At 54.5% G+C, this 24,469-nt stretch overlaps 6 protein-coding genes across 6 annotated transcripts; 5 read left to right on the top strand and 1 right to left on the bottom strand.

The window, feature by feature from the left end:
• Nucleotides 1–554: 554 nt before the first annotated feature.
• Nucleotides 555–1,961, top strand: PV07_10985 (uncharacterized protein). The gene has a single exon (XM_016398373.1). The coding sequence runs from the start codon at nucleotides 639–641 to the stop codon at nucleotides 1,659–1,661; it is 1,023 nt and encodes a 340-aa protein (XP_016242935.1). The 5' UTR covers nucleotides 555–638; the 3' UTR covers nucleotides 1,662–1,961.
• A 383-nt stretch (nucleotides 1,962–2,344) lies between these two features.
• On the top strand, nucleotides 2,345–4,438 carry PV07_10986 (uncharacterized protein). Its single transcript, XM_016398374.1, has one exon. The coding sequence runs from the start codon at nucleotides 2,592–2,594 to the stop codon at nucleotides 3,993–3,995; it is 1,404 nt and encodes a 467-aa protein (XP_016242936.1). The 5' UTR covers nucleotides 2,345–2,591; the 3' UTR covers nucleotides 3,996–4,438.
• On the top strand, nucleotides 4,437–7,460 carry PV07_10987 (uncharacterized protein). Its single transcript, XM_016398375.1, has 2 exons — nucleotides 4,437–5,371; nucleotides 5,427–7,460. Exons 1-2 carry the CDS (start codon nucleotides 5,299–5,301, stop codon nucleotides 7,289–7,291), a joined length of 1,938 nt encoding a protein of 645 aa, XP_016242937.1. The 5' UTR covers nucleotides 4,437–5,298; the 3' UTR covers nucleotides 7,292–7,460.
• PV07_10988 (uncharacterized protein) lies at nucleotides 7,321–9,189 on the bottom strand. Its single transcript, XM_016398376.1, has 2 exons — nucleotides 8,376–9,189; nucleotides 7,321–8,250 (listed from the first exon to the last, which is right to left on the bottom strand). The coding sequence occupies exons 1-2, from the start codon at nucleotides 8,827–8,829 to the stop codon at nucleotides 8,003–8,005; spliced, it is 702 nt and encodes a 233-aa protein (XP_016242938.1). The 5' UTR covers nucleotides 8,830–9,189; the 3' UTR covers nucleotides 7,321–8,002.
• On the top strand, nucleotides 8,929–12,291 carry PV07_10989 (uncharacterized protein; the record flags this gene model as incomplete). Its single annotated transcript, XM_016398377.1, has 1 exon — nucleotides 8,929–12,291. One exon carries the CDS (start codon nucleotides 8,929–8,931, stop codon nucleotides 11,500–11,502), a length of 2,574 nt encoding a protein of 857 aa, XP_016242939.1. The 3' UTR covers nucleotides 11,503–12,291.
• Nucleotides 12,292–17,601: 5,310 nt separating this feature from the next.
• PV07_10990 (uncharacterized protein) lies at nucleotides 17,602–19,330 on the top strand (the record flags this gene model as incomplete). The annotated part of the gene is made up of 2 exons (XM_016398378.1): nucleotides 17,602–17,751; nucleotides 17,825–19,330. The coding sequence occupies 2 exons, from the start codon at nucleotides 17,602–17,604 to the stop codon at nucleotides 19,328–19,330; spliced, it is 1,656 nt and encodes a 551-aa protein (XP_016242940.1).
• Nucleotides 19,331–24,469: the final 5,139 nt, after the last annotated feature.

Here is a 24,469-nt window from a genome sequence, read left to right on the forward strand (position 1 = left end):
CCTTCAGATGTAGCGATACTCTAAAAATGGAGTTGCTGACACAGTTATGCCCTTACCCTTCTAGCCCTTGAGCTGAAGCTTTCCATTGCAAGTGCTTACCGAAGCTTGTCTCCGAGAAGGCCTCTCCATCAATCGCTTACACTCTCGCTGCCCCCGAGCTGAATTAAAGTCCATCCAACGCCCCCCACAGCTGCATCGTACCTGAATTTCCTTTTCTGGTGATTGCCTGTCTCCGATTGCCCCCAGATGTGTTGTTCTTGATCAACGCCTGAGAACTGGACCGGAACTGAAGGAGCCAGAGACATGTCCGGCGATTCTCGCACTGAAGAGACAAGCAATGGCGCTCATTTGTTGGTTGCTAGGATGCGATGAAGGCCTTCGGACCTTCAGTAGGTTCATCCGGTTATCAGTCCATGTGGCTGAGAATGAGCATCGACCGGGGGTCAATGCCGCCCGTTTTGGTAGTGCTTACGGCCCAGCAGATTGCCTCACGAACAGCCTCCTCCCCGCTGGCAACGGTGGCCGTATAACACATGGCTTCTCCCACCTGAACCCTCTGTTTCTTGCATCCTGCGCTGCATCTTCAATTCTTTCGTGCGGGTTTCGAGTACTTTTTCCTTTCCTGCACAGTCGCAGCCATGTCGTCACTTTTCCTTCCCGTCGCTCTTTCTTTCCTCGCCAATTCTGTTCTCGCCGCACCTGCTCCTATGGTGACTGGCACCAACTTACCTCCTAATATCGCTCAACAGGCAGGTGGTGGCCTCCCAAATCAACCTGGCACTCCTCGTGTCTCCCAATCTGGGTTGGCCAATTTCCAGCTGGCTAACTTCCTGGAGAATCTGGAGTCGGCCTTCTTCCAAGAGGGACTGGTGAACTTTACACAATGGGGAACTGGGGGACAGACGAACGGTGTGAGCAACATGGTTGTGGTCTCACACATTGCTGCTCAAGAGGAAGTGCATGTAGCCTCCATTGTGGGTTTGCTACAAGCAAACGGCGCTCAGGACGTCGCTCCATGCGAGTACAATTTCCCCATCACGGATGAGACCAGCTTCCTAGCACTGGGGAATATCATCACCACTGTTGGCATCGGCGCTTTGATCGCGCTGGCAGATGGTCTTTCTACGACAGACCCTGGCCTGGAGGCCACTGTCGCCTCGATTCTTCCTGTGGAGTCCCGACACGACGCCTTTTTCCGCCTCACCGCGAACGAGATCCCGAATCCCACCACATTTGAGACAAAAATTAGTGCAATTTGGGCTTACAACCTGGCCCTTGACTTTATCGTCGGAAACTCGTGCACCAACCTGCCTTCATCTATCACCTCTCTCCCGGTCTTCCCTGATCTGGGGATTGTCGGCTATGGTGGACCGTCATTTGCAACCCCCAACGCGCCTGGAAAATTGATCTTCAGGGTCGGCCAGCCATCCATGCTTCCTCAAGGCTGGAACTCGGGTCCACTTTACATGGCGTGGGTCAACCAAAACAATGTTCCTGCATACACTCCAGTGACCCAGCAGGGCGACGAACTGCATGCGGATGTGCAGCCAGGAATGTTTGGGATTGCATTCGCGGCGCTGACAAACCAAAACACGGCGACTAATGTCGATGACTTGACCAAGGCAACGCTGGCGGGACCTTTGCCAATTCCACTTACTTGAGGTTCCCTCTGAGACGTCGGGGTCGGTCGAGGATTTCAATGAGGTTCACGAGGGTGATGGTGGCGCCGAGGAGTTTTGCAGCGGATAAGAGAATATCGGTTCATGGAAATATCGTGCAGGATGGGCATTGCGGGCTTTGTATGCATTAGCCATGAGGTCGGAATCCATTCACAAGCCTTTTCCAACACTCAAGTCTCTGTCCGCCCCTTTGATGATCTACCTAACCTGCCTTGTGCCCCGACCTCTTTATAGTGACACTAACTATAATCTTGGAACTGTGCCTCCACAGGTCGCCCTGGCCCTCCCGATCATGCTGATTATCCTTCGTCCTAAGCAACTAGCGCTCCGGCTTGACCAAAAGTGACTTAAGTAAAGCTGCAGGCTGATCAAACCAGCAGGCATGATCTACGAGAAGATTGGCGATGGTTGCAGAAGGCGACTCTTCGCGAACAACTTCCTTTGCGACACACATGCAGTGTGTACGGATGGTGTCATTCTTGGTGCTCGTTTCTTCACCGAGGTGTGAAGCATTCCCAGATCGACTTCAGAATTTCGGCACATGCCGTCCACAAGTTCTTCAATCGATACGCCGTAACCTCGTATTCGGCCTGCTAGTCAGGTCTGTTCTCGGCGGCGATCAACACGAGGGCCAAGATGGCGAGTCCTTTCATTTCGTCTCTTGGATCTTTCTAGCAACAACGTTTATCAGTTCACTGTTATCTCAACAGACTGGCTGACCCAGCGATAGCGGATCATCCAAGAACACCTCTTCCGAAATATCCCAATGGTGTTTTCCTCCTCGAATGCGCTGCAACCCGGCTCTTGTCGTTGACATGTGCTGCTAACCTGACCGGGTCCCGTCGGATCATGCCGATTTATCACCGTTGCAGGCATGCGACGTCTAGTAATCTCTTTCGATGACATTTGATCATGCCAGAACTCGTCTTCATCGACGTCCAAGACACATCTGGGCACAACCAAAACATAGTCAGGCGTCATGTTGCCATGGGGATTCACCAGAAAAAGCGTTTAACCGACGTTTTCCGCCACCAGAATCATTCAGCTCTCCGAAAACCACTGGTCCTACGACCGCAAAGGAAGCAACCGCAAGTTGAAGAGGAGGAGACTGCAGGGGCTGTATTGCCAACGCAAAATGTCGGCCCTTTTACTCGCCCCTGCCGGCCGCAAGCACGACGAAACACTCACACGCGGGATCCTAAGACGGCGTTGATGTTTCGGTGGAGAGCAGGAGGACCGACAGCTCTCAAGCCTCCAAGTGATGATCTGAAGATCGAGCATGTTCTGAGCGAGTCATTCAATTGGATGATGGGACAATATGCCTCATCGTGGTCCTCGCTTGTCCAGCGTGATCCAACAGTCTTTGACCTCAATGGCGAAGTGGAGATCTTCAGAGAGGCTTTCTACGTTGTGACGGACCTCTTGGAGCTCAGAAAGACGGACGCTGCGTTTGCGGTTCTCAGACATACTTTGGATGCCATTCCGCCGATCCTTCGGAATCCTCACCCCGAACTGTTGTTCACTCTCGTTGAACTTGCGTATGGAATCAACATGGTCCATGCCTCAGATCTCCATACCAAGATCAGGCCGCATGTGGCTGATCTCGCATCCACGATTTTAGGCACCAAGCACCCCCTCACGATCCTGCTAAAGTCCGAATTCGATCCTTCCTTGAAGACTCACGTCACCGAGCTTGTGTTCAAATGCATTATCGATGCACTGTCGAAAACCTTTGGGCATGATGCATATCAGACATTGGTCCAGCAGATGGGCCGCTCACAGTTTTATTCGCGCACGGGTCGAGCCGAAGAAGGCCAACAGTTGATTGCTGATATTCAAAATCTATGGATGCAACAGTACGGGGCTAATTCGGCGCTTGCAAGGCTGGCAGAGCTCGAGCTGTGCCTGATGCGGCTGGAGGGATCCCGCTCGCCAGGACTGGGATCTCATCTAGGTTCAGCGCTCGAGGCGGAGGCCAACAACGCCATGCTGAGGATCGAAGTCATGGCTGGAATCTACTCAAACAAGTTTACGGACAGGCCGTCGCATCATGCCAACGTGGAAACCCAATCCCCCGCGACAATGGCCCTTGCGCAATGGTTCCTTCAGAATAAACGCTACTCCTTTGCATTACATTGCTACCAGCGCGCAAAGCGACTCACGGAGGACAGTGACTGCACTTCGAACAGACCTCTAGCGGATCTTATCACCGATACGACAGAAAATGCGCTGCGCGACTTGTTTTGGCAGCCCAACACTTTGTTGATACTTCCATCCCAAGCTTCAGTGCAAGAGAACGTGTTGGCAGTCTCATAGGTTCGTCGCCCCGGCAGCTTCTTGAAACAGGCAACTGGCACTTAACCCTCTCCCGCGCTACTGGAGCTATCACAGGGTGACGGTCAACTATTCTGTCAAGGCGGTACGCAAGTGCAATACCCCTCGTGACAGTAGCGACGGCGAGTTCCGAGTGCGGCCGCCATGAAATGTTCGGAAAGCTGGACAACAGGTCGTTCTTTATCTGAGCACCTTGTTGTGGCATCGTCGACACAGCCTTCTGCCACTCTGCTTCAGCATCTGAGCCGGTGCCGAAATTAATCCCTTACCCTTCCGTTGCGATTTATCATGTGTACAGAAAAACATCATAGAAGATCGAACGTCGTACCGTCGAGCTCGTGATGTGTCAAACTCACTCACAGGGGGGTAGCTGCATGGGCCGTGTCCCTGCAGCAGCACCCTTCGCTTCTGGTGGCACGAATCTGGGAAGATAGTTTCGGTCAAGTTCGCTCAAAGCCGGCGATCTATGCAGTATGCATAGCTGCATGCCGTGTGGTTACTAGGTCGTCTCCTACGCAGCCAACATCCTTCACACTTCTCAGCATTTCTCAATGTGCCCAGCATTTGAGGCAGACAAAGTCGTGAAGAGGTCCAGAATGCGTGTTTACTCAGAAGCTTTTCTTGGTGTCTATCACAACGTCGTCCTATATCGGTCCGAGGAGAAAGTGTACAACATCTGCCCGATGCCAGGCACCGCTGCAAGCTATCCGCGTCCTCATGCACCTCTCCGATACCAAAAAGATAGCATCCACAAGTGATGCGGTTAAACATCCAATTCTGTCCGTCGACGATCAGTTCCATGTCGCTGGATGGCAATTCTGGCGACTCCACGATAATACCAATTTCAACTTCAAATCTGTGCTTGATGGATTCCCAGTTGATATAACCAAAATACTTCTGACGGTATAATGCAGCCGCTTCCGCTACGGTTTTACCGCTCGAAACACGAGTCTTTCTTCGTCCTTGAGCTTGAGCATGAAGCAAGTCGCCATCATGAATATGACAGAAACAACGAGTGGACATTTTGGAATATATTTGCTCCACTTGCGGACAGGAACTTCCACGCGAGATTGCGCATGACAGTCGCCGAATCTTCCATCATATTATGAGCCTTCGCAAAGGTGCTTATGGCGGAAACTCAATGCGGCGACGAAACTCCATGCACCGTCTCGAAGAATCTTCCAGGAGCTCGATCCTGCGAGCAATATAAAGTTGTCTGTCGAAAGCACATTCATCTTTCCTAGAAGACACCTTTAGGTCTGGACTATTGAGGTTTCTGTACACAATGACGAGCGTTCTAGTCACTCTTTTAATCAGCCTTGCAGGCTTTGTGCTGATATCTGCAGAGCAGCGTCCAGGTGTGTTCCCTTTGACATCCAACTCCCCATCATCTGATTGCTGACAGAGACTAAGTCGTGCATAACCGACTTGTCCGTCGTTGTGACAATGAAACCCAGCCGTGGTTTTATGGGAACGACACCGATGCCCCGTCGCCTTGGGGAGTTGAGCATTCTGGAACAGGGCAGTCTCAGCCTACGGGCTATCCATCTCACGGACCTTGTGGAGGTGAATTCGGTGGTTTCCCATGTCCTTCCTCAGGATCAGGGATCGTTCCAAGTGCGACTTCTGCCAGCGACAGCAGTTCTCGGAGCTTCAGGATCAGTCCAGAGCAGAGTACATTTGCTACAACACCGCCTTTCTCAAATGAGCCGGCAATTTCAGCCATCAGTGGGATACCAAGCTCTTCAACAAGCTCGTGGTCCGGTAACGTGACATCTACTACCGGCAATACTGCATTTACACCAACAAATTCTTTGGTCAGCAATGTAACAATCACTTCAGGTGATAGTACTCTTCCGGCTCCTTCCTCCCAATCGAGCACTTCTATATCAAATGGAACAATCACGTCAGGGCCCAACATCTCCTCAACAACCACCACAACGCTTCGGTCCACCACAACGATTTGGTCCCTCCCTCCCTTCAATTTCTCTTGTTCATATCTATCAGGCTCAAGCTGTGGCCCACGCAACGGCACATACTCGGTGTGGGCCACAGGAAGTCCTACAGATAGTCCACTGTGGACCAATGTTTCCTCATCAGCTTGGGGATATACCTCACCAGTTGAGACAGCCACCTGGTTTGAAGGCGATAGCACTGTGATCACTGTCACTATGGAGGCTACTCCAGCGCCAATTACACCGTCCCCAATAACTCCACCACCCGAGGAGATCACACTGACAGCCACTGTTACGGGGAGACATAATCATACCTCGTCTGCAACTTCCGGCCAGGCCACGACAGGCCTGAGTGGCACAGGCTCGGAGAGCAGTTCAACATGGCCCACAGAGTCTGCAGCCATCACCATGACAATTGTGATAGGCAATAATACGACGAGCATTGTTTCGACAAGCCAGCCATTGGTCTCTACGACATCATCTTCCAACTCGTCTATCATCTCGGCGATATCAAATTCAGCATCCACAGATAACTCGGAATCCCAAGCGATGCCTCCTACGGACTCAGTGTCACCTACATCCTCACTCGTGACATCGTCGGCTGGTAATGCAACATGGACGCCAACCTCTTCCGTTTTGCCAGTGCCCTCATCTGCTCTTAATGCAACGGCATCTAGCACCGACATGTCGCCGAGCAACTCAACTGCAACGGGGTTATCTAACACAACCACAACGTCAGCTATTAGCGGCAACTCGGGTCTTCCACCAGCGAGTATAACCTCATCGCCGTACTGGACCAATGCAACAAGCAGCGCGCCGTGTTCCCTGACCCCTTCATATCTATGGAGGGACTGGAACTGGACCACGCCGTCGGCATCGACCTATCGTGACAATTCAAACACCGCGAACAGTACCCCCACGTCGACTGGAAGCCCAGGAAGCACGTCTCAGCCGACCGCGCTCGCCCCTTCTAACGCCACCAGTGAGGCGTCACCTGCTTCCTCGACAGAAGCGTCGCCCACAGGTGATAACTCCACCGTGGCCTCCCCTGGCTCCCCCCCGGACATACCTACAGCCATCCCTCCATCGCCCGACCAGCAGACCAATGGCACGGCAACCCCGACCACAGGCGATTGGTTTGCAATGAGCACCCTCGGCGACGGGAATGTTCTGACGACGTTCGTCACGCACTTTGGTCCCGCGCTGTCTGCCTCGGACTCGAGCTTCGACGCCGCCGCTGTGAGTCCTTCATCGCGGGTGGGGCATCGTGTTGTCATCCCGCCAAAGAGGAAGGCTGCCTGGGCGGATATGGAGGATGCCTGATGATCATGTTTTCCTCGCAAGACAGACATCGAGAATCCCGGCGAGGTCGGCAATAGTAATGTTACCCATTATTACGAGGAGGACGCATCTAGCGCCCCAGTCTCGTGGGAGGACAGTTTTGGAGAAGGCATAGTGTAATATCATGACCAGATACTTTGGGCCAAATTTAATCATCCTCATTGTTTGAGAACAGGATCTGTTCAAGGCTGCCTTCTAAGTTGTGCAGATTGCTGCACAATGGCGCCAGTCTGACCTTCCCCCTCCCCTCCCTGGGCGGTAGCTTGATGTATCTCATGTCAATGGCTAGGATCAACCGCCTGCCCTGGCTGTTCCGCCGTGAATCATTTGATTCTTTGGCACCATTATCACTGCGGGCTGTAGCTGTTGGCTTCTGCTTGGAACATGCTCTGTGAACGTCTCTTTCCAACACATGTGTTTCCTGCCTGTGCAGAAAGGCTCGCGGCCTCATCATTTCGTGCTATCAGTAGCCAATTTGGGTATGAAGACTGGATTTTAGGCCTAGTATTGTGTACGGTAGTATGGTCCGAGACTAGGCTCTTCTCAGGAATGTGCTCGTTTGAACAGTGAAGTGGGCGTTGAACTTTGGCCTTGGCATCTATGGATGAGGCTGTTGATGCACGATGATATTTCTGCCGCACCTAAAGGGTTTGTTCCGGTATGGATAGCAACAGCGCGCTATCGATCTCCCTTTCATTCAGATTCAATCGGGGTGAGCGGTGCACTGCTAATGCCAGATGTCGCTGGGGTCGCACCCTCTTCTTGTCCAGGGCGCAGGCTGGAGTAGGTTCGTGTGCTGGCCAAGGCCTGTTGTGCCCATTCTGCAATCGAAGCTGCAGGGCCGCCCACGATTGATACCGCTTGTAATTCTGTATCCTTGCCGAGAACGGTGCCTTGGTAGCGGACGGCTTCGCCGGTTTTGCTGTGACGCTTCTTCAACGCTGCCCGGCGCGAACGACAATGTCAGTTCACATTTCTGTCACTCACACGCGACTTTCCAGATTTTGCGAGCAAACTCTGCAAAATTCAAAACAATCGTTCAACAAAAGTTGAGAATTGAACTTACCAGACAGATAATCTTCCTGCTCATCCAAGGCTGCCGCAATCTCCTCCACGTTCACATCGTCGCCAAAGCCCGCAATCCTCCGGATCTCCTTGTTGACTGGCCCATACGCCCAGTTCACGAAGGCCTCGACGCCTCGTAAATCCTCGAACGGCACCCACACTCCCTCCACAACCTCCACATCCCCTCTCAAGCTCTCCTCCACCGTATTCATCTGCGGCGCCAACGCCCCGGCCTGGGTCAGCGCAAGTCTCACATCCTGGATAGTCGGCACGAAAGTGTTGTGCGTATTGAACGCGTTTTGGGCGGTCGAAGACGCCAGTAAGAGAAGATAGCGGGCTGCAAGATCCGTGACGGTATCGATTACAACTGGCCGCGCGGAGCTGAAGCCAGCGGCGCGAAGGATTTGAAGAACTGCCGGGCGTAAAAGCGCGGTGTGAAGGTCGGCTGAAGTCATTGTGACTGCCCTACTCGACGCGTTTCTGCTCAAAACATAGAACAAAAGTTTTTTCGTGGGTCAACCAGATTCCACAAAAGAGAGAGTGAGATAGTCAAGATGGCTAGGCCATCGCGAGAGAAGGCAAATCCAGCGCCAGTCGGTGATCCAGCTCTTCGTGCTTATCCAAATCCCGTTCCAAACCCGCTGGTGCGTTGGGTGAAGTGCAAAAAGCTGGAGCACTACCGACTGCCTGAGTCACCATCAGCCTCCTATGTGCGACTGGGGCTCAGGCCTGAGTTGCTGCTGCGATGGCCGGTAACGTTGAATGACGCCGTTCGATACAACAACCCGTTTGTCAAGAAGGAAGAGGCTACGAATGCAGAACTCCAAGATGGTGCGGAAGAGAATTCGTTGGATTCAAATGACATGCCACGTTCTGGGGCTGGCGGCAATGATCCTGCACTGCCGACAGCGCCTCACCAGCCAGGCTCCCCCGGCCGCCCAGGCTCGCTAGGCACCTGCATCCAGGGCTTCGCCAATAACGACACCACCTTCCAGCAGGCCGCGGCGGCTGGCGACCGGATCGCCACACCCCCACTATCAACACAGGCGCCTGACGGGGCGCTTGCCCCCAATGACGAGCTCCCCATCACCGCCAAACAGGCGCCGAAGCATGGCCAGAGCAAAGCCGCCGTGGCGTCCAAGTGTGCCCCAGTCAAGCCCAGAATCCGGCTGCATAGTCCAGCTCATCGGCAGCAACCTCAAGCCAGATCCATCCTCAAACCACATCCATCTTCCGGCATCAGAAAGAGCCATCCCAAACCATCCCCTACGAAAGGCAGACACAAGTCCGTCACTGTCAAACTAGAGCCCGAAGTCCAGCACTTCCTCGACGATTCTCCTGTCGCCTGTAATTCCAACGAGGAGAATGAACCTACCTCGCCTTCCTGCGACAGTTACTCTGTAGCCCACGACGACAGCGACGAGGCCGAATTCGAGATGTCCGACGCGCCTCTTCCACCCCCTGACAAGGCAAAGCGCCCATCCCTGAAACTCAAGTTCCCCAGCAAGCCTGCAGTCTCTCAAGCTGGAGGAATACAACCTGCACCGGTGCAGACCCCGGCGCCTCAGAGTGCAGTAAGGACGCCGTCCATCAAGCTCAAACTCCCAGGCACAACCACCCCTCGGACAGGCCCTGAAGAGGCGCAAAACCCAAAGAGAAAGAAGAAGGACACAGATACCGCCGCCGCAACTCCGGGGTCGTCCTCCAAGAAACGCAAACGTGAATCACGCGCGGGCGAGGAAGATGATGAAGGCAATCGGCCAGCACCAGCACCCCCAAAGCCTGCCGCATTTCGAAAACTCACGTTCAAGAAATCATCCCAGCCTACCCCTGCGTCCGCACCCAAGCCCTCAGGGACAGCACACCTGGCTTTCAAAATCAAGGGCAAGATCCCCAAGCGCCCGTTGGGCGTGGGCTACGACTCGGAACTCGAGAGCGAATATCAGAACGATAAGGGTGAGACGCTTGTTGGTCGCGAAGCCGATCCAGTCATACACGAAGGCTTTGTTCTTCGAATGCAACCTGGAGAGGATTGTGATTACTTGAGAAAAGTGATCGAGGATGGGACAGCCGGTCAGGTCCTGACGAGAGGTGCACACGTCAACCTAAGGATGCTCGATACGCTAGGCAGGAGAGGTATTCTACAGATCAAGGACCACAAGTACGCTACCTCACTGGTCGATCTCCCATGCATCGTTGAAGGAATGAAATCCTGGGACAAGAAAGGGTGGATCAAGAGTATAGACATCTGCCAGATGCTCTTGGTGCTTGGCCGCTGTAACAACGAGGAGGAAGCCAGGAATTATCCCCTACCCGAAGATGTTGACCCCAAGACCTATCAGTACGCTCATGGCCTCACTGCCCCTATGAAATGGGTACGCAAGAGACGATTTGCAAGAACAAAACGAGCGCGTGTGGATGATATCGAAGCGGTTGAAAGGAGGGTTCATGCTCTCCTCGAGGCGGACAAGGCAGCCCTGAGCTCCAAATATCAACTTCTGGACCATGATCCGCGTCTCGACGAACAAGGATACAGCACCGAACTGGAAGAAGACGAAGATGCTGAGGGTGAACCAGAGGATTATTTCGACATACCACCCGGTGTGCATGGTTCCATTGTTGAAACACCGATGCTCACCGAGACTCCTGTGCAGGAAGAGGTCGGCCAAGAGGATCTCGATGCACTAGAGCGTATGTTCTTCGACGAGGATGCTGCACCTGCCACAGACACAGCCGCACAAGCTCGAAGTACCTTACATCCTCCAGAAGTGGGCGACTCGTCTTTCGCAGTAACAAGCACATCAGCCTCTCCTTCGATGACTGCTGCACACACCCCCGTTTCCGCAGAAGCGGCGGAAGCTTCTTCAGACGAGGATGAAGACGAGGATGGTGGGGATGAGGATGAAGACCGTGACGATGCCGAAAAGGAAGGTGACGAAAACAAACGACAGGTCATGGAGAGAATCGAGGATATGCAGAACAAGATTGCGGAGCAGAGAGAGCTGCTTAAGCAGACGACGAATGCCATCTTGAAGAAGAAATTGGCGAGAAAGATTCAAGATCTGGAGGACGATGTTGCCATGATGAGGAAGAATGCCGGATTGGGTGGGGATGACGATGAGGACTGATTGATCCAGGCCTTCAGGAGAAGGGACTATGGAGAACATGTGCTCGGGACCCTGACTGAGTATTCATGCCGCTTCTACGAACATTCCACGTAGGAGGGTGAACCAAGCAAGAGCCATGTTCCATTCACACCAATTCATCCAGTGAAGACTCTGACCGTGGAGTCCGCAGCGACACCGACATGACCCTTCTTCTTCTCGACACTGCAGCTCCTAGTGCATATGCACCCTAACCAGGATTGAAGGTTGCCCAGGGTGGTGATGCGCTTGGCAGTGATGGCAAGGTTCTTGCGCAGCATCAGGATGGCAATGGGCGGAACTGGATCAAGTCGATCTCGGTGGAGGATGGCCCCGAGTCTCTTGGTGATGTGGATGAGCAATGATTGGGTCGATCGATTATGCATTGTATTAACATTGTCTATCTTCAAATATCCTCCTGCCTCCTCGTTGGCTGTGTCCCGTGATTGCCTTTCCACCACCTCGATTCCCGGCTGGCATTGTGAGCAAATGTTTCCAGAGGCTGTCGATGTTATCCTTGTTCCTATATCAGCCCGCAAGCAATCACGACGAACAATCCAGAAGGGTGCCCAGGTTAGATGAATCAGATAAGGGGGTGCCCCTTTCAGTGAGAACCACGAAGCTGTGATGTACTGCCCCTCTATATGGGTGCTGCATTATTCCAATCGATAGTAGACGACCTTGTTGAGTGGCTTACGTTGCAGCCTCTTGTGGGATTTTGAAAAACGGGCGAAGCTCAACACATTACGTCTAGGGCAGAAAAATCCATGTTCGATCAAGGCTCTGGAACGTCAGGTACATCCACTAGCCCCTCTATCCATGAACATGTCATTATTCATCTCCGAGACAATACAATACATTGCATAAATGGCTGGACGACTGAATGAGATGACAAGGCTGTCACAGCCTTGTCTCTACTGAGAGACGATCAATGATGCCAAGGCTCGCTTGTTGGGTCAATATATGAATGTTGCACTGCAGGCCTTGTTCATCATCTTTTCCCTGTTTCCTGGCACCTGTGCATCTGACCCGGCATAGGCCCTCAGTGTCAGTGCGGCATGGCCCAGGATGACCCATGCGCCGTGTTCAGAGACCGAGTGAGGTCAATATACCGGGACAGCCTCAAGTGGAAAGAGGCCAACTCAAAGGGCACTCCGCCCATGTTTCTTCCTCGCCGCACCAGTATCCATTCAGACAAGGACCAGCTGATAGTCTTTACCAGTGAGGAGAAGAGGCGGCGAGCCCGGCAGTGGTGTCAAGCCTATTACTATGCCGCACAAGATCTGGAGAACCATATCTCCCTGCTAGACCGGGCAGTGGGATCCCTTCTCCGCTGCAACTTTGAGGGTGTTCTCAGTGAGGATGCTATCATTGATCAGGCATGTGCTCTGTTGTCACGGATACCGCGAACACCGCACCTTCCTGCCTCGCTCGCTGCACAGTTCAAAGAATGCGCATTGCCGTGGCTCTATATCGGAAGCCTTCACTCTGGCTATCTGGTGCTGAACCGGGACAGCTGGCATGAGTTGCTCGTGACCAACTGGGTTGACACGAACTGCATCCGGCTTGCATTGACGATTGTCCAGCTCCGTGACGAGCTGACGTTCATTGGCACGATACAGCACTATGTTAACACCCTTGCAGAGTTAGTCGAAACCGCTTTCAACCTTGCGGCCAACCCAAGCGATCCAGCCGATCACCGGCATTGGCTAGTCGCCCAAAGCTTCCTCTGGACGTGTTGGTGCCGTGCTCTGATGCTTCACTTCCATTATCATCTGGATTTACAGCTACGAGCCGGATACGATGCCGAGCGAAATGCATCTCTGAATATGCACCAGCCCCTGCCAGGCGACGGGACAACCCCCAATCCCTCTGAGGAACTGCCACAGTACATGTGCAGCTGGGCCTTTGGGCTGTTGAAATTGGATAGAGCTTCCGTTGGGCAAGATTTCCGTGGCTTCCGAAAAAGATTCGGTACCATGTTTGGCGAGAGGCCGGGAAGGTGTATTCTCGCGTCTTCACAACCCTGCAACGGACAAGGACCGGAGCACTGCCAGCGTTTTACAGGCATGAAGATAGTCGATCAATCGGCGCACGACTTCCGGTGTTCTGGTGACTGTGACAAGATGGTCTGGGACGAAGCCAGTTATCGTAACGTCGAGGACGCACGAGCGGTATCCATCAAAGATTCTGACAACGCCACCATTCGATACTGTCAAGCGTCTCCAAAAACACTAAGTGTCTCACATGTGTGGGCTCACGGTGCTGGAGGGAGGCCCGATACAGGGATGAATACTTGCCTTCACGCACGACTCATTCAGCTGGCTCGCGAGAATGACTGCGACTCTTACTGGATGGATACGCCTTGTATTCCAGAGAATCACGAACTGCGTTCTGAGGCTATAGCTCATATAAACAGAATTTTCACTATGAGCAGGATGACACTCATCTGGGATCGCGACATTATGTCCATCGATATTTGCGACGACTCAATAGAGACGATGGAGACCTTGCTCTCCACTCTTCTGGTCTGTGACTGGAATGTGAGGTCTTGGACATTGCTCGAGTCGATGAGAGCCCGTCACAACGTCCATCTTCTGTGCAAATACAACAAAATCATCTCATTCAAAGAATGCCTGACAAGGGTCCATGAAAAGGGCGCAATTGCCATCGCCAACCTCTTCCTTACACATCAGCAGCTTCTTCCGGCCCAACCTCCGTCGCCGTTCACCAAGAATCCTCAAGGAGAGATTGTCAGGCGGCGAGACGGTTATATCTCTGTGGAAGAGTCTATCTGTTTGCTGGCTTATCGCCACGCGTCGCGTCCGGGTGACAGCACTGTCATCATGAGCTTGCTGCACGATACCACGCCGGTCTACAGTGCCGAGATGTTTTGGAAATCCAAGATCAACACTATCATCCATACAGGAATATTGTTCTCTGCCCATCCCAGGCTCCAATGCAAGGGCTTCGGTTGGGCGCCAGCTCAACCAGAGGTATCCCGGCTTGCCATCACATCGAGCACACAATCACCATCAATGCATCTGGTGTACGACGGCGCCGGAACATCCGTTGCATTGATCACAGACGAAGGCCTCGATGCTCAGTTCACAACATTTGAAGTATCCGGTACCTCGCGAAGCAGATTCTTGAGCGTAAAAGGGTTGAAGGGTGCTTTAGTGCGCGGCGAGCGCAAGGGTTTTGATTGTCCGTCGAGTCGGGCCCAGGAGGAATTTCAGCTGCATAAATATCGTCATGCGTTGTTTGTGCTCCCTTCCAAAGCTATCATGGCCACTAGCGGCTATCATGTCTACCGGGGACCCTGCAACGGCGCGGTCTTTGGGGTAATTGGCTCGAATGACAAGGCTGGCAAGATCTGGCACTGGCTCGGAGTCTTTGAGTGGGATCCTACAGCTCCCTGGCCTCGAATGAGACCGGGAGTCGAGAAGATTTTCCTGGTGTGAAGAAAGCCACGGTCCCTCAGGAACACTGTCACAAGTGCTCCATCTCGCCGAAGCCATTTTGCCCCGAAAGCAGCTGCTCCCATTGAATCCATTCATTCGGATCCGTTTCAAAGGAGACAAGGTCGGGAAAATTATAGCAGTCGAAGTTTTCAGCCTGAGGCGGATTCCGATCCTGCACCCCGGACTGGAGCTTACCGGGACCGACATAGTCTTGGTCAAGGAGCGCAGGCCTTGCCCTAGATGTCCAACTGTTGCGGATTGCATTGATGTACTCGGGTGGCATTGGCTCCGGAAGACCGTCGGATTTCGTGGCGGCGACGTAGTCTTCCCAAGCCTCCAGAGTCCATTTACACAGTGCAATATACACAGCTCCCGTGGACTCCTTAAAAGCCTCAGGGTGCTGGGAAAGTACCACGCCAATCAGCTGCCACAACCGATCTACATCTGGCCCAGGCTTGCGATGTCGAGCCTCAATGAGGACACAGAGCATCGTATCCCAGAGATAGCTCGTGCCGGTGCGCCACGCGTACTTCTGCAATCCCTGGTTGCCCCGCACCAGGACTGCATATTCCAACAGTTTAGTGGCGTTCGCGAAGACGATTTCCCGTTCTGTCTGCGGGATTTTGACGCGGCGCCCAGCAATCCGTCGTCGCGGACTGTGGGCGAGGAGCTTCATCTTACATATGCAGGACCGCATCATGATGGAGGCAAAGGTGTGCAGGGGATTGGATGGATCGCAATAACGGAGATACTTTCTCTCCCAGAGATCTTCCATCTGGCTTATCACGCCATCCTTTTTGGCGGTCGTGATATCAGGGCTCGTGAGGGTGTCCCAGTGAACACCATTCGACAACGGAGGGGCGAGCTTGCGCAGGAACTCGATGATATCGCATCTGACGAGGCAGAGAACGATGGAGGTGATCCCTCCTCGCTCAAGTGGGGGTTCGACCATATCGGGACCGAATTCTTCGTCCTCGACATTCAAGGGCACTTTGGTGTCTCCGATGGACAGATCCCGGCACGGTCTCATGCCTAACATATCGGCGGCGCGGAAGTCGATATGCACAATGTGCCACCAGAGCCGACGCCTCATTTCGGTTTCGAAAAGCGACAGACCAAGCGATTCGCCATCACGATGGAGACCCATCTTAAGCGCAAGCCGTACAGCCACTCCTGACAGGATGTATTGAGTATCGTGTCGCAGGGAAGTCCTCACGCCAATCTATTCGAGTTAGGACATACACCACGGGAACATTCTCGAGTCGCAACTTACAAGGAACAAGGAAAAAGCTCGAAGGGTCATGACGCTCGAAGTGTGGGGGAATCCGGCATTCATCAATGCCTGCCGAGCTATCGTTCGATATCGCGCAAGCATGGCCGGTCTCGGTCCCCCCAGCAGACTCTGACACTCATCATCGTCCAGGGCGCTGACTGTAGCGAGGCAGAAGCCAAACATTGCCGCCTTGAGGCTGTTCGGGGTCTCTTGTGGATGTTGCAGTGCATTCGTCAACGAGGACCAGAAGGTCGGAATATGCAGAATCTTCATCACAGGATCAACTCGGTCCGCATATATGTCCTTCATCTTACGCAAGACCTGGATGGATAGGTAATCATCGACGAGGTTTGAGGTGTCGGCGGGACTGGGATGAAGGCTTCCTTGGTCGAGCGGACCTAGGAGGAGGGCACATTCGTTTCCACTGGCCTCGTCCAGTAGCCCATCAGGGGCATATTCGTCTGGGTGGCGAAACTATAGGCATTTGGTTAGAAGGAGAGCTGCTTGACATGGTCGTCGGTCTCACCTTGTCTCCCAAGTTCGACCAGAGAGCGCTATAGAGAGTACTTTAGAAATAGTCCTCCTGGAATGGGAGAGCCAGGAACATACCTTTCGAAATATCTCGAGGCCCCTTCCCGGGTGACGAACTTCGATCTGGATACATCAACCCTCAAAGCACCATAGTCGCCTTCGGTTTGGGGCTCAGCGTCTTTGGGGATGCCGGCATCCGACCTGGGGGCTGATTCGACATCGGACGTATCACTGTCCAGAGACGGTTCGATCTTTGCGCCGTATGACTTGAGCATCTCCTCATATCGTTTCAGTTTGGCGTGCAGTCCTTCTCGGGCAGGCTTAGTTCTCTTCCGCTTGCCGCGGACCGGCGGAACGAAGCTGCATGGTGTGTCTCCCTTGACACAGTTGGAGCAGGGCGTCTGGCGATCGCACTTGATTTTGCGCTGCCGACAGCCCAAGCAGGAGAAGCCTCTGCCATTTTCATCCGCTACCACCGAGTCCTCGGTCAGGGGTCGCGACATCGTGGACATTCACCTACGCCTCTCGCTGGACAGATCCCCGGTGGTCGGAGAGAGGTTGTTGCAAGAATCGAAGCGTTGTTATTGACTTTGTCGGCCTTGATCTCGGCGCTCGGAAGTCCAAAACTGAACTTTTGAGCGCCGAGCAGCGACGCGAATACTAGGAAAAGGGGGCCAGTCCGACCACAGCAGGCGTCCACCAACGAACCTGATACTTAAGAAGCCAGGTATTCAGGTCCGTAGAGATGGAACCTCTGAGTTGTCTCACGACGTCCGTCCCTTCCTTTTCGACCACGGTCAGATCAGTCGTTCCACCATGTCGCAAACCTCTTCCCGCGACGGCGACCATCGTCCAGAGGACCATGCGCAGCAAAAGAGTGCTGGAACAGCCGATGGGTATCCTAGCATGCACAAGCGCATTGTGATCATGGTCGCTGTCTACCTGTCAATATTCCTGGTCACGTTGGTAATTCCACCTTCTTCGCAGCCTTTACGCTGGAACTGTGCCGTCCCTTGCTGACCAGCTATTTCAATAACAGGACCAAAACATTATATCCACCGCCATTCCGCGAATTACCGACGAGTTCCATTCTATCGATGACATTGGCTGGTATGGCAGTGCCTACCTGCTCACCATGTGTAGCTTCCAGCTTCTCATGGGCAAGGTTTACAAGTTCTACCCGGTCAAGCCCATCTTCCTTGCTGGCATTGTGCTCTTTGAAGTCGGCTCTGCTGTGTGTGGGTCGGCTCCGAGCTCTGCAGCCTTCATCGTTGGTCGCGCCATTGCAGGCCTTGGAGCGTCGGGCATGTTCTCGGGCGTCATGGTCATCATGTTCCACACCGTTCCACTGCAGCAACGACCGATTTGGCAGGGTGCCTTTGGGGCCGTCTTTGCGGTTGCGTCTGTCATCGGCCCTCTGGTCGGAGGTGCGTTCACCGATAACGTCACCTGGAGATGGTGCTTCTATATCAATCTCCCCATCGGGGCGGTGGTCGTTGTCGTCACCATGTTCGTTCTGCGGCTTTCCAGCCAGAAGCTGGATGCACGAGCTCCTGGGCTCTGGGGGAAGTTGAAGCAGCTCGATCCAGTGGGCAACCTGGTCTTCTTCCCCGGCATCGTCTGTCTGATTTTGGCTCTCCAATGGGGAGGAACCAAATACCCGTGGGATGACGCTCGGATCATCGTTCTCCTTGTGCTCTGTGCCGTCCTCTGCCTTGCCTTTGCTAGGATCCAACTCTGGAAGCAGGAGGACGGCACCGTGCCTCCTCGGATCGTCAAGCAGCGCAGCGTGGCGGCCGCCATATGGTTCTCCTTTTTCAACGGTGCCGCAATGATGGCCACGGTGTACTACCTCCCCATCTGGTTCCAGGCGATCAAGGGTGTCGACGCCGTCAAATCGGGGATCATGCTGCTCCCTTTGGTGCTGTCCTCGGTCGTTGCCTCCATCTCCTCGGGCATCATCATCAGCCGGGTGGGCTACTACACGCCGTTCTTCATCCTCAGCTCCGTCGTCACGTCCGTCGGCGCGGGCCTGCTGTCCACCTTTACCGCAACCACCGAACACCCGAAGTGGATCGGCTACCAGGTGCTGCTGGGCCTGGGGCTGGGCTTCGGCGCCCAGCAAGGGCTGAACGTCGTGCAGACCATCCTTGACCGCCCCGACATCGCCACCGGCTCCGCCGTCATCATGTTCGTCCGCTTCCTGGGCTCCGCCATCTTCCTGCCGGTGGCCGAGAACCTCTTCCTCAACGGCCTCGTCTCCAAGCTGACGAACCTCCCCGGCATCGACCCCGGCGCCGTAACCCAGGCGGGCGCCACCGACCTGCGCAATCTGGCCTCTGGCGGCGACCTGCGGACGCTGCTGGCCGACTACAACGACGCCCTGGTCGACGTCTTCTACCTGATCGCGGCGACCTGCGCGGCGACCATCTTCGGCAGCGTCTTCGTCGAGTGGCGAAGCCTGAAGACCCGCGCGGGCGAGCAGGCCAGGAACGCCGAAGAGTCCACGGACGTGGCAGAGCAGAAGAGCGCGACGGATGTGTGAAAGAAAGCAAGAAAAAAAAAAGAGCGTTGATTCAATTTATTCATTATGTCTTGGGGCCCCAAAAGTCTGTGTATTATTCCGAAGAGACATCCCACTCTAGAGTTAGACACCTTGTAATTTCTGATATCGAGACTCCCCTCAAAAGATATTCTTGTTAGAAGTGCATTCCGGCGAGACTCAAACCTCCATCTAGCCCTATTAAGTGGTTTCCAGCAGCAAGTGGAAATGGCTACCAGCAAGAAACGTTTGATGCTTTAAACCAAAAAGAAAAATCTCATGGAAAGTGGGCAAGATGCATTCCTATCTCGGTATCGAAAACGCTTCTATCTACCAATGCTGGGGTGGGGGTTCTACCGATGCTGGGGTTTCAGGGATTAAAGAGCTGGAAGGGCTTTCGACTAGGCACCTAGCTAAGGAGGGGGAGATGCTTGTCTCCAAAAGACCAAAAAACAAAGAAATCGTGATATGAGGTTTGAGCAGGGTTTCATTGACTGTGGCACTCCCTCTTCTTTCCTCTTCCTCCCCCTTATCCTTGGGCCCAACACCCCGTTTCCGAGTCCCGCGGACGATTGAGGGATTTGAGCAAAGAAAGGAAAAAGAAGAAACAAGGGGTGTCGAACGGGCATCAAATCTCCACCGACTTTTCACTCCGCTGCTCCCGGCGTCGGGGGATCGCCATGACCTGGTGAAGCTTCACCTCGGCGGGTTCAAACTGGGAGTTGAGAGGCTCGGTCAGCACTACGCTTCTTTCCCGTCACTGCGCAAGGCGATGTGATGGGGGGCGAATGGTGGTACCAGAAGGGAAGGAGAAAACTCACCTTGTAGATCCTCAATAGCGTGGCCCAGATCTTGTACAGCTCCAGCTGGACAATGTTCTTGCCGATGCAGCTGCGGCTCCCGTGGCCAAAGACCAGCATGGAGCGGTGCATGCGCAGCTTGCGCTCGCGGAACTCGTCCTCGGTCTCGCCGGCCCGCTGCATCCAGCGCTCCGGGTTGAAGGCGCGGGCGTCCGGGCCGAAGACGTGCGGCAGCATGGCCATCGAGGCGGCGTTCATGGCGATGACGGTGCCCGGGGGCAGGTGCGTGCCGTTGGGCAGGGTCAGGCCGGTCTTGCCCGCGACGCGCTCGAGGTTGTTGGCCGGCGCGCCGAACTGGCGGTACGACTCCTGGATCACGGCGTCGAGGTACGGCATCTTCAGCGCCAGCTCGAGCGCCGCGGGGCCCTCGGTGTCGACCTCCTTCATCGCCGCCATGTTGACCCCGCGGATCTCGGCGTGCAGCCGCTCCTGCGCCTCCGGGTGCTCCGTCAGCCAGTGGATGGTGGCGTCCATGGCGCGGGCGCTGTTGTTGGCGCCTGCCAGCACGTTGGTCGCCGTGAGGTGCGTGATCCGGAGGTCCGTCATCAACGGATACGCCTTTCGCGCCGCGATGAAGCTGCCCAGGAGGTCTTCGTGGCGGCGGGCCTGGGACTGCGCCTCGGGGTCCTTGGAGGCCTTCGCGAGACGCTCGCTGACGACGCGCCGGGCAAAGGTAAAGAACATGCTGGGCTTCTTGGTCACGAACTTCAGGAGCGGGTTGCGCTTGGTCAGCGTGTCGAGCAACGGGAAGTTGTTGGCCACGCTGATGTATCGGAAGTTCTCCCGTTGGGCCTGGATCATGCCGTTGAAGTCATTGCCGTGGTCGAGGAAGCCGAGCGGCTCGCCAAACGAGATCTTGGACATGACATCGAAAGCCCCTAGACGCGATGTCAGAACCACCTGTGAGACCGGTGAGGGCGGTAGGGCGGGATCCTGGACTCACAGTACTGAAGCCAACGGGTCATGTTGATCGGCGTGCCGTCCGCGTCATGTTTGTCGAGTTCTTTGATCAGCTTTTCGATGGTTTCGTCAATGTACGGCTCGTAGCCCTTCAGGGACGACAACGAATAGGCATGGGCGATGGGCCGTCGGTAGATTCCGTGGGTTTTCTCATCCTTGATGCTGACCAGGGCGGTCTGATCAGTGCCTGTGAAACTTGTGAGTTTGCCCATTCTTGAAAACCTTCTGTTGGTCGGGCGGTTTTTATTTACCGGTCATCACGAAAACTTTGTAGCCCGGGCCCTGATGATTTCGGGATTAGCTGGGGCAAGGGACCTCATCTTAAAAGAACGAAGTATGGAAAAACACTCTAATCCAGGAGGCAAAACTCGACTGGGCCGTACTTGCCTTGTCAAGGCGTTCCCGGAAGCCGAATATCACGTCAATGGCCTCGGGGTCATAGACCAGGACATGCTTGGGGCCGATTCTAACCACGTCGCCGTACCGGCCGATCGTGCTGATCTGGTAGTTGTTGACGCCCTCGTTGTGGTGGTTCAGCTTCCATGCCTGGAACCCGCGCCATAGGTTGGTATACTTGGCCAGCCATGGCCCGGGGATATGGTCCAGTCGGGCTCTCTTGCTCTGCACAAACAGATAGAGAACGATAGTAACGAAGGCCGCAACAGCCAGGTAGACAGGCGAGACCGCCTGCTGAGTCAGCGGCGTCGAAAGTGCCATGGTGACAGGGAGTTGTCGTCCAAACAAGATGTCGCCCAGAGAGAAACAAGGCGAGAGATGGCTAAGGGGATAACCAGCCAAGAGGTTTAAGGGGGCTGGACGGCTGGCTGGATGGGCGGTGAACAGGCGGCTCGCGTTTGCTAAATGCTTTGCTTGCTGACACCCCCTTCTCCAAGCCACTGGGGAACCTATTTATGCTTACCCGAGGGCACAGTCACCTAGAGCCTTGCTATCCCCTCGCGCAGAAGCAACTGCCGACCTGCCCCCAGAGGCGGGGGGACACAACTCTGGGGAAGGCTCCCCCGCAGTGTGTGGAGATGGACGTATCATGAAGATGCCGTGATAGCTCGGAACGGCTAGGTCGGCTGGTAGCGGGCCTTGGCTTTGCCCGAAACGGTAAGGATCGTGTGGTGATGTGTTTCCACGGGCGGCGCTTGGTCCTTGGGTATCCTGCCAGGCCGCCTGCCATCTCCCCTGCGACCATGCCCGGTGGTCTCTATAACGCTCGGAGAGTAGGCCACGAAGCCAGATGCGGAGATTCCCCGTCGAGCTGAGGCACGAATCATCAAGCTCGCAGATGCCTGTCGAACAACTGCCGATACAGAGTCTTCGGCACGGTACCGACACGTGGTAGCCTGGTCATTTTCTGCAATCATATCAGCTCCCTGAGGTATCCTCCCCTGACACAATCGAGGTCAGCTTCTACAGCTCTCGTGGCATCTCTTTCCACTGCGTAGTTCTCTCTGTCTCTCCCCAATCTACCTTGCAAATCTGTGATCATGAGCGGAGCAGTGCATTCCGGACAGAACGAGCCGATGGCTCCAGTTGAGGTCGTGGAAAAGCCGTTGGGCGAGCACCACGAGACGACTTTCGAGCATGTCAAGGAGGTCAACGACACCATTGCCAGGACGGATTCTCATCTGGACGACACGCATGTAGCGCTCGGCTGGCGATCATGGCTCGTCGTGCTCGTCACCATGTTTGGGTAACAACCCTCCCCTAGAGCAATTAGCTAGGTTCTTCTTGTTGACCTCGAGCAGCAACTTGACCTTGGTGTTCGTAGTCGTTGCAGCGGGCTCGGTCATCGCCTTCATCATTCGAGACTTGGGCCATCCCGGTCTGGCCGGCTGGATCATCCAGGTAGACGCATTTTCTTCGTTTTCGGTCGACCCGGGATTCAAAACGCTGATAACTGTGTTCAGGGTCCGCTGCTGGTGCAAAGCGTTCTTTGTCCCATTATAGGCCGGCTGTCCGACGTGGTGGACCGCAAATACCTCGCTTGCATTCAACTATCGGTCGCCTTCGTTGGGTCCGTCGTGTCGGCCACGGCACATTCCATGAACACCTTGATAGGAGGAGGGATTCTCATCGGAGTGGGATTGTCGTCCCTGGGCATCATAGTCGCAATCCCGGCCGAAGTCCTCCCCCTGAAGTACCGTGCCATAGCCAACGGGGCCAACTTTCTCGGCGGTGCCTTTGGAGGCCTGTAAGTGTTGTTTCCCCCCCTTTTGCTGATTGCTTTTGCTCAGCCCCCGCTGACACAAACCTTTTTTTTTTGTGAAGTGTTGGACAGCTTGGTGCCGGCGCCGTGACCAACGTCGAGAAGGACGGCTGGCGAAACATCTTCTGGATGCAAGCCGCTTTCCACGGCGCCACCGTGCTCATGCTGCTGGCGTTCTACTTCCCGCCCAGGCGGTCTGACTACCCGAAGATGACCTTTATGGAAGTCTTGTGGTCTCTCGACCCCATCGGAGCTGTCCTCTTCGTCGGCGGCGCCACTCTGACTATCTTGGCTCTGGACTGGACTGGTGGCTCGTATGCATGGCACGACGCCCATGTCATCGCCCCGCTCGTCGTTGGCGTGATTCTCTTGATATTGTTCGGAATATATGGTAAGTGTCCATCGAGAAACGTTCCAATTCTTGTTGACGGAACTGGCTAACGTTGGTATAGAGTGGAAAGGAAGAACTGATGGCATTGTTGCTCATGTGAGAGATATTGCTACCAGGTAGACTGCATCCACAACGCTGATTATTCTGTCCAGGTCATGTTCAAGAATGGCTACAACTTCCCTCTCGCGGTCTTTGCCTTCGCGGTGGAAGGGTAAGTCCCTCACTCGTGTCCATGGGGACATCAAGACCTCGAACACCCCAACTAACTTGGACACAGCTGGATCTTCTACAGCGCCGTCAACAGCGTGACTCCCCAAGTCATTCTCAATCTCGGATGGGAGACGACGTCCTGGCAAATCTCCATCCGCCAGCTAGCGTACCAGCTCCCAACTATCGGCTTCTCGATTCCCATGGTGTAAGCCCTCCTCCCTTTTGTCCTCATGATCAGCGCCTGATTGTATCTAACCGCACATGTGGCGTCACAGTCTCTACTCGACCAAGTACAAGGACCTCAAGAACCCGCTCATCTTCACCTACACCGTCTTCCTAGTAGTGTGCATCTGCTACGCGACCATCAAGCCGACGGAGAACCACGCGCAATACGCCTTCGCCGTGCTCGCGGGGATCGGCCAGGCCGGGCCGCTGACGCTGATCCTCGCGCTGGTGCAGTTCGCGGCGCCGCACGCCTTCATCGCCACGGCGTCGGGCTTCGC

This window comes from Cladophialophora immunda, assembly GCF_000835495.1.
Source record: "Cladophialophora immunda strain CBS 83496 unplaced genomic scaffold supercont1.7, whole genome shotgun sequence".
Lineage (NCBI taxonomy): Eukaryota > Fungi > Ascomycota > Eurotiomycetes > Chaetothyriales > Herpotrichiellaceae > Cladophialophora > Cladophialophora immunda.